This window comes from Salvia miltiorrhiza, chromosome 6 (assembly GCF_028751815.1).
Source record: "Salvia miltiorrhiza cultivar Shanhuang (shh) chromosome 6, IMPLAD_Smil_shh, whole genome shotgun sequence".
In the NCBI taxonomy this organism is placed as follows: domain Eukaryota; kingdom Viridiplantae; phylum Streptophyta; class Magnoliopsida; order Lamiales; family Lamiaceae; genus Salvia; species Salvia miltiorrhiza.
This window is the reverse complement of record NC_080392.1, coordinates 41,179,312-41,188,153: the sequence shown is the minus strand read 5'-3', so window position 1 is coordinate 41,188,153 and position 8,842 is coordinate 41,179,312. Positions and strand designations below refer to the sequence as shown.

Sequence of the window (8,842 nt, the reverse complement as noted above, 5' to 3'; positions counted from 1 at the left end):
TTTTAAATGACACTTTTAATTTATCTAAATGACACTATTTTTATTACTAAATGACACTTATATTATCTTCAAATGATATTATTTTTCTTAGTAAATGATATTTTTAATATATCTAAAAATGACATTATTTTTTCTTATTAAATGACACTATTTTTCTTGATAAATGACATGATCATCTGCATTAAGAAATGATATTATGTTAGGAATTGCACTTTTAATATATATAAATGACACTATTTTTCTTGATAAACTTTTAATATATTTAAAAATGACACTATTCTTTTAATAAATAACACTATGTTTGTTAATAAATCACTAGCATAACTAAGAAATTCTTAGTGATTACAAGAAATATACTCAATTTCTTTTAAAAATTCCATACACCGATGTAGTGGACAAAATTCGTCAAGCCCAATTGACATTCCAAGCTGGACTAATGAGCCGAACAAACCCGGCCAGTCCAGCCCGGCAAACCTCGAACCAACTTGGATCATTAACAGGTTGGCCCAATTACTTAAGAAAACTGATCGTCTAGCCGAATAAGTGAAATTATATTTATCACGGGATCAACCTGGACCGACCCAAGTTGATTATCCACTTTAGGTCCAAATTTTTCTAAACAGTCAGGCTGCATTCGGCCTAAGCCCACCAAGCTAGCTCGCCAGTTTGGCACAACCCTAAAAAAGCCCAATTGGTCAAACGGACTGGTCCGTCTAGCCCGAAAAACTATAGATCGACTTAAAACCATAGTCAAGCTGGATATATCGCATGCGGCCCAAGGGTTCTAGCCGACCTGGATTGACGAAGTTATAAGACCTAGCTGTCAAAACCCTAAAAAACGTCTCCCAGCCGTCAAGCCCTAAAAAGACGTCTTCCACCAAGCTGACGCAGTCAGAAGGGAATCTTCATGATCCCGTCCAAATCGCAACAACCGGAGGGATGATAGATTTGATGGGGCCAGGCTGTAAAAAACCCTAGCGGCTGGATGTCTCCTATAAAAACATCCAGACTAGATCATCAAGGACACACGAAATCCTACTTGCTCTCTACTCTTTGAGGACGTGCAGACGTCAACTTCAATTGTAGATTTTAGCCTCTACAATTTGGCGCCCACCGTGGGGCCCTAGCAATCAAGCGAATCAACGCACTTTCCGTAGATCTCTACAAGCATCAATCATGTCTGACGGTCGCGACGGATCTGAAACTCCTGACGCACCCCACGTGGTTGCTCAAACTACTCAGGCTGACCTAGCCGCCCAGATTTCCGCACTGACTGAACAGATGAATCAGGAACGGGAGAGGTGCAAGAAGTTGGAAAAGGATAACGCCAACTTGTATGACCGTCTCGAAGCCATGGAGCCTATCGAGATCATTGAACCTCCCGGCTTCCGAGCCCAAGTATCTTCCATGCAACCCCTGGGAGATACACCGATCACTCACAAGGATGGATCTAACCATCTCATGATGGATCCGTCATCTTCAGTAAGAAACCGCAATGTCGTTAGTAACCTGACTGATCCAGGCCGTGTTACTTTGAATGCAGGAACACTCCGACAGGATGGAACAACCACCATCGGAGGACAACTCACCCGAACCAACTTCACCACCCTGGGCATAGCAATGAGCAATGCCGCCATAGGAGGCACACAACGTACTATACTGGGGCCCAACCTGGCGGTCGCGCCAAGCCAAGCCAATCAACAGGCGGACGGACCCAGCCAGAGGGAGATCACCCAAGAGTAGCTGTTTGGGAATGAATTCACCCAACCAACCGCGATCGGCCCGTATGCAATCAGAGACGAGGGCCTGGCAAGAAAGTTGGCCGAAATGGAGGCCTTGATCCAGCGAATTCCTGGTGTCCCGGCACCCATCCACAAAAGCTCAGAGAATTGCTACGCCGACTCGCCATTTGTGGATGAAATTGCTCTAGTTGAAATGCCCGTCAAGTTCAACTTTCCAATCATGCAAATGTTTGATGGAACAACGGATCCGACCGACCACATAGCTCAATACAAGCAACGGATGTTCACTGCCGCAATTCCTCGTGAATTGAGGCAGGCCTGCATGTGTAAGGGGTTCGGTTCTAGTTTGACAGGACCGGCCCTCCAGTGGTACACTAACCTTCCCAATTATTCTATTTCAAGTTTTGCTCAACTAACCGATATATTTGTGCAGCAATATGCTAGTAGCAGGAAACTTGAAAAGATATCAGAGGATCTTTATGCTGTGATCCAACGACGTGACGAATCCCTTCGAGACTACATAGGTCGATTCAACAAGGAGAAGGTGTCCATTACAAATTGCAGCACCCAAACAGCGATCACCGCCTTTCGAAAGGGTCTTCTGCCCGACTCGGACCTCTACAAAGACCTCACCAAATACCCTTGTAGAACAATGGAAGACGTCCTCGCCAAGGCGTGGGCACAAATCAAGTGGGAGGAAGATCAATACAGCCATCACCGATCTTCACCAAGCAGACACACTAGAAGAGATTCCAGGGTGGATAGACGGACGAGTGACAGGCGATCTGAGCCTTACCCACCCCCACGACAAGAATACAGAAGGAGACAGTATGACCACCCTTACGAGTCACGACCACGTGAGAGGGCAAATATACCAGAATACAACTTGTCTATCTCACCAGCCGAGGCGGTCGAAGCTCTTAAGGGGCTCGGAGACAAGGTCAAATGGCCAGAAAAGATGAGGACACCAGCTGATCAGAGGGACAAGTCAAAGTGGTGCGATTTCCACGCTGATCACGGACACCGAACAGAAGATTGCATCGCATTGAAGTTAGAAGTGTCGCACTTACTAAAGCAAGGTCACCTGACTGACCTCCTTACCGACAAGGGACGTCAAACCTTGCAACAAGGCCAAGATCGTCAGCAGAGCAACACGGATGTCACCCCGCCTAGACCACCGCAACCTGATCGAACGGTGAACGTGATAACTGGCGGATCAGAAGTTAGTGGAATCACTCACTCGGCAGCCAGGAGACACACCAGGCAGGCTGGACATTTACAAGCTGAACATGGCAAAGCTGAAAGAAACGCAACCATCCAGCCGGCACAAACCATCTCTTTCACCACATCCGAATCCACCAGGCTACTTAATCCCCATCATGATGCTTTAGTAATTTCAATTTGTATTGCAAACTGTTTAACCAAGCGTGTACTAATCGACAATGGTAGTTCTGCCAATGTCCTATTTTTGTCTACTCTCAGGGAAATGGGAATCGACGAAACTAAGATCATAAGGAAGATGACCGTTCTCGTTGGCTTCAGCGGAGAGCAAAAAAGCACGCTTGGTGAAATCGAGCTACCCGTCTATGCTGAAGGGGTCAACCTATGCACGCGGTTCCTAGTGGTGGATTCTCCATTCGCTTACAATGTCATTTTGGGTCGACCATGGATACACGAGATGGGGGCTGTACCGTCCACCTACCACCAAGTCCTGAGGTTCCCGACAAAGTGGGGAGTTAGGGAGATTCGAGGAGACCAAAGGGATTCCAGATCGTGCTATCAAACAACGATGAAAGCAAAGCAAGCTGTCTTATAGCAATTACAGCGAAAAGAATCATCCGACCCCCAACCAAGTCAGCCCGTCCAGCCTGACCAACCTGATGCAGTGGAGTTAGATGAAGTCTCCATTCATCCAGACTTCCCGAACTACAAAGTCCGGATTGGAGCACAGCTGGAACCCTCTCTCAGAGAGAGACTCCTTCAATTTCTCTCTGAACATTATGATTGTTTTGCTTGGTCCCATGCGGACATGACTGGTATTGATCCTAATATTATTGTGCACAGGTTGAATGTCGATCCCGACTACCCTCCAAGAAAGCAAAAGCGAAGAAAATTCGCCCCAGAAAGGAACAAAGTCATCAACGATGAAATCAAGCAACTTGTGGACAATGGGCTGGTCAGAGAGGTTCAATACCCAGACTGGCTAGCCAACGTGGTGGTCGTAAAGAAAAAGAACGGGAAATGGCGAGTGTGCATAGACTTCACAGATCTGAACAAGGCGTGCCCTAAAGATTCTTTTCCACTACCCCACATAGACATGCTTGTCGATGCTATAGCCGGGCACGAGTTACTTAGCTTCATGGACGCGTACTCCGGGTACCACCAGATACTGATGCATCCAGACGATCAGGAGAAGACGTCATTTATGTCCAACATAGGCATCTACTGTTACAAATATATGCCATTCGGACTGAAGAATGCTGGAGCAACCTACCAACGTTTGGTCAATAAGATGTTTGAAGAACTATTGGGAAGGACAATGGAGGTCTACATAGACGACATGCTTGTGAAGTCCCTACGAGCAGAAGATCACATCGACCACCTCCGACAATCTTTCAATATACTTCGTGAGTATAACATGAAACTTAATCCGACTAAATGTTCATTTGGTGTGACTGCAGGTAAATTTCTTGGCTACATGGTGACCCAAAGAGGAATAGAAGCCAACCCGGCCCAAATCGATTCCGTACAAAGAATTGCATCTCCAACATGTATCAAAGATGTGCAAAGACTTACTGGAAGGGTGGCGGCCCTTAGCCGGTTCATCTCAAGGTCATCAGAGCGATGTCACCCATTTTTCAACACGTTGAGGAAATCTAAAACGTTTGAATGGACACCGGAATGTGAGGAAGCACTCAGCCAGCTGAAGCAGTATTTAACAAAGCCGCCGCTTCTATCCAAACCAAAAGACGGTGAAATATTGTACATGTATCTAGCCGTGTCAGAAACAGCAGTCAGCGCGGTCCTAGTTCGTGATGATGAGGGCAAGCAGTCACCAGTCTACTATGTTAGCAAGTCATTACTGGATGCAGAGATAAGATACAGCATACTGGAGAAATTAGCCCTAGCACTCGTTCATGCAGCAAGGAAACTCCGTCCATATTTTCAGTGCCATCCGATAGTGGTCCTCACCACATATCCTTTGAAGGCCATCCTCCACAGACCGGAGCTGTCCGGCAGACTAACCAAGTGGACGGTCGAGCTAAGCGAATATGACATATCTTACAAGCCGCGCACTTCACTAAAATCACAGGTATTGGTCGATTTTATAAATGATTTTACGCCTAACCTCTCGATACAGGCAGACAAAGAGATTTGTTGCCTCACCGAGGACGAAGCGCTAGGGGCGTGGAAGCTCTTCGTGGATGGGTCGAGTAACAGACATGGAAGTGGACTCGGGATAGTCCTTTCATCACCCCAAGGTGACAAAATGGAACAAGCAGTCAAATGTGAATTTAAAGCAACCAACAATGAAGCCGAGTATGAAGCAATGCTAGCCGGTCTTGCCTTGGCCAAGGAGTTAGGAGCCAAGAAGATCAACGTCTTTAGTGACTCTCAACTGGTAGTAAATCAAATGCAAGGAACCTACCAGGCTCGGGACAACAAGATGACAGCCTACCTAACCAAGGTGAAGGAGTTGCAGTCCGGCTTCGCAGAATTCACAATCAGTCAGGTACCCAGAGAAGATAATAGCCACGCGGACGCCTTAGCCAACCTGGGCTCATCCATCCAGACTACCACCTCCAAAACCATTCCGGTTATCCACTTTCAATGGTCGGTAGTCTGGAAGCAAGAAGAAGAACATGTGTCAAACATATCAGACGGACGTACCTGGATGACCCCGATACTAGAATACCTGGAGCAAGACATACTCCCGGACGACAAGAATGAAGCACGCCGAGTAAAGGTTCAGTCTGCCCGATTCTCCATCATCCGAGGTAAGTTGTACAAACGATCATATTCTGGTCCATATTTAAAATGTATTAACCATGCAGAAGCAGAAATGGTCTTAGCCGAACTACATAATGGAGAATGCGGGAATCACTCTGGCGGGAGGAGCCTAGCTCACAGAGCTTTAACGAGTGGGTACTATTGGCCCACAATGAAGTCAGATTCGGCCGACTACGCCAAACGATGTGACAAGTGCCAGCGGTTCGCCCAATTATCTCACCTTCCACCTGAACCATTGATCTCAGTCACGTCGCCATGGCCTTTTATGAAGTGGGGGATGGACATCGTGGGAAAGCTACCCAAGGCACCTGGACAACTGGAGTACATGCTGGTCGTAACAGATTATTTCACCAAGTGGATAGAAGCCGAGGCATTCCACAAAGTTCGTGATAAAGAGGTGAGAGGATTCATATGGAAAAATGTGATATGCCGATACGGAATACCAAAAGAGATTGTCACCGACAACGGCTCCCAGTTCATCAGCAACGATTTTCAAGATTTCTGTGAATCTTGGAACATCAAGCTAAGCTTCTCAACGCCTAGATATCCCCAGGCGAACGGCCAAGCTGAATCATCCAACAAGACGATAGTCAGCACCTTGAAGAAAAGGCTCGAAAAAGCCAAAGGCTTATGGGCCGCCGAATTGCCTGGAGTGCTTTGGTCATACCGAACGACCACCAGAACCCCGACGGGAGAAACTCCATTCTCACTAGCATACGGGATGGAGGCAGTCATTCCAACCGAAAGCAAAGTGCCCACAGCCAGGACCGAGATCGCCTTAGATAGCCAGAACGACCAAGCAATATGTCACGAGCTAGACACACTGGATGAAAAGAGAGATACGGCAAGACTACGGCTTGCATCCTACCAGCAGAGTGTCGCCAGACACTACAATCGGCATGTTCGCACTCGGACGTTCAAGCTGGGCGATTGGGTACTCCGACGTGTATTCCAAAACACCAAGGAGATCGGAGCTGGCAAGCTGGGTCCAACCTGGGAGGGTCCATACTTGATTACCAAGGTGTTCGGCAATGGCGCTTGCTATGCGCTCAGATGGTAAGTGAAGCGCGGGTTTAGCATATATTATTTTCGGATCGGACCGGGTCAGGTGCAAACTGATTGTACCGTACATTCGGTTATATAGAAGATTTTGTGTTACTTTAATCAATTGCAATGTAAGTTATTTAATGTTTATGTAAGGAAAAAAAAGTATAAATTAATAGATTTGTATAGTATTTTCAAATAATAAAAGAGCGTCATATCATATTTGAAGGGATTAAGAATGTGATGGTCATTCTACTCCTACAAAAGATGATTCCACTCTCAATCTTTGTCTCTTGCATCATCCACGTACACTTCAACTTATTGGTTTTACCTTTGCTTATAATATAAATTAAATTGAGAACTCACAAGGTCAAGGTGTTTCAATTAGAGATGGAGCGATGAAAGCGTTTTTGCCCTAACCCTAATTACCCTTGTTCGCCGTCTTTTTGCGGCGCCTGTTGATGGAGTCCGGCCGGCGTGATAACGTCCAACTTCATCGGAGAGACGGGCTCAACCTTCCCCCGGTCTCGTCTAATTTTGCTTCGTACTCTAAGTCTTCTGCGACTACGTCTAGCTCTACTACTTCTGCGGAGAACAATAAGATGGTTTTACATGAATCCAATCCTGAGCATGCTGGCACGATTGGAAGGAACAACTCGACGGAAGGATTAGTTGATAAAGTGGATTCGTTGAACCCTAGGAATCCGCTGCATGGCAAGGGAATCGATGTTGGAAAAGGCTCATCTTCCTATGCAGATATTACAGGTAATCGGGCTCCTCGTCGACCGAATTTGCCGGCTCATCGGTTTCATGCTTTCAAGCCTACTAAAGAAGGAGATCAATTCTCTTTTAAAATCCCTAAAGAGGAATATGCTAAGGCTATTCAGGAGTTCTCTCATGCCGTCACTGGTAGATTATTGCTTAGGAAAGGAGACAAGCCAAAGCCGGCGCTTGTTGTGAAGCAAGAACTTCAGAAAATTTGGAATCTACGGGAGGATTGGCAACTTATTCCTTTGGGTAAGGGATATTACACTATGGTGTTTAAGAATGCTGAGGATAAGTCTCATGTTAAGGAAAAAGCTTTATGGGAAATATTTGGAGGGCACGTTCGTATTAGAGACTGGGTGAAAAATTTTGATCCTTTCAAAGAACACTCTTCCTTAGCCAACGTTTTGGTGAGAATTCATTACCTCCCCATTGAATACTGGAGGCCGGAGTTATTAACTGGTATTGGAAGGTTTGTTGGGCATCCCCTGAAGATTGATGGAGCTTCAGTTACGCGAGACTTCGGGCAATATGCTAGACTTTTGATCGAGATAGACATGGCTAAGATTCTTCCGCATTCTCTTCTTATTGATGGGGAGGACACCTCTTTTTATGTTGAATTTTCTTATGAGAACCTCCCGTTCTATTGCTCGAGGTGCAAAGTTACGGGGCACTCATTGGATAAATGTCGTAAGAATAAAGATAATGGAAATGGTGAAGGAAAAACTGATCCGAAATCTGATGATAAACAACCACAGATTCCTTCTGCACGTTGGCATCCTGTGCAGGATAAAATACATCATGGGGGAGATAGGGAAGTCTCGGCGGAAGTGGATGCTGATGGATTTAAACAGGTCACTCCTAGGAGTGGAAAGGAAAAAACTGTTTCACCGGCGTCGCATGATTTGAATAATGAGGCTGCGACTTTTCAAGAGAAAAGTCCTAAGGCGCATGTTAGTTCTGGAAGTCGCTTTGAGGTTCTGCAACAGGAGAGTGAAGTCCAGGGGGTGCGAGGTCCTTACTTGTTACAATCTATCCTTATTCCGGTGACACATTCGGTTCTTGATGAGCCTTTAGTTGCTGACAGTTCTGATGGTGATTGCATGAGTGAACAGCTGGAAGACGAGGTTGGGGTTGAACAGGAGATTATGGAGGAATAGAGGAGAAATATTGATGTCCAGCGGGACAATACCGAAAGGGTGGATTCGGACGTTCTCGCGTTGGAAAACGCGGTGAAGGCACAACGTCTGGAACAAATCTTGGCTATTGCTAAGGCTCCG

General features: G+C 46.0%; 1 protein-coding gene across 1 annotated transcript; it reads left to right on the top strand.

Annotated features, from left to right (window-relative positions):
• The first annotated feature begins 1,827 nt into the window (after window positions 1–1,827).
• Window positions 1,828–3,558, top strand: LOC130990957 (uncharacterized). Its single transcript, XM_057915172.1, has 2 exons — window positions 1,828–2,058; window positions 2,176–3,558. The coding sequence occupies exons 1-2, from the start codon at window positions 1,828–1,830 to the stop codon at window positions 3,556–3,558; spliced, it is 1,614 nt and encodes a 537-aa protein (XP_057771155.1).
• The last annotated feature ends 5,284 nt before the right edge of the window (window positions 3,559–8,842 follow it).

Bases quoted from the DNA above. Each gene is read 5' to 3' on its own strand.
- LOC130990957 (XM_057915172.1), top strand. From the start codon at position 1,828: ATGGAGGCCTTGATCCAGCGAATTCCTGGTGTCCCGGCACCCATCCAC. The intron at 2,059-2,175 runs GCCTGCATGTGT...ATATTTGTGCAG, and splicing joins TTCCTCGTGAATTGAGGCAG to CAATATGCTAGTAGCAGGAA.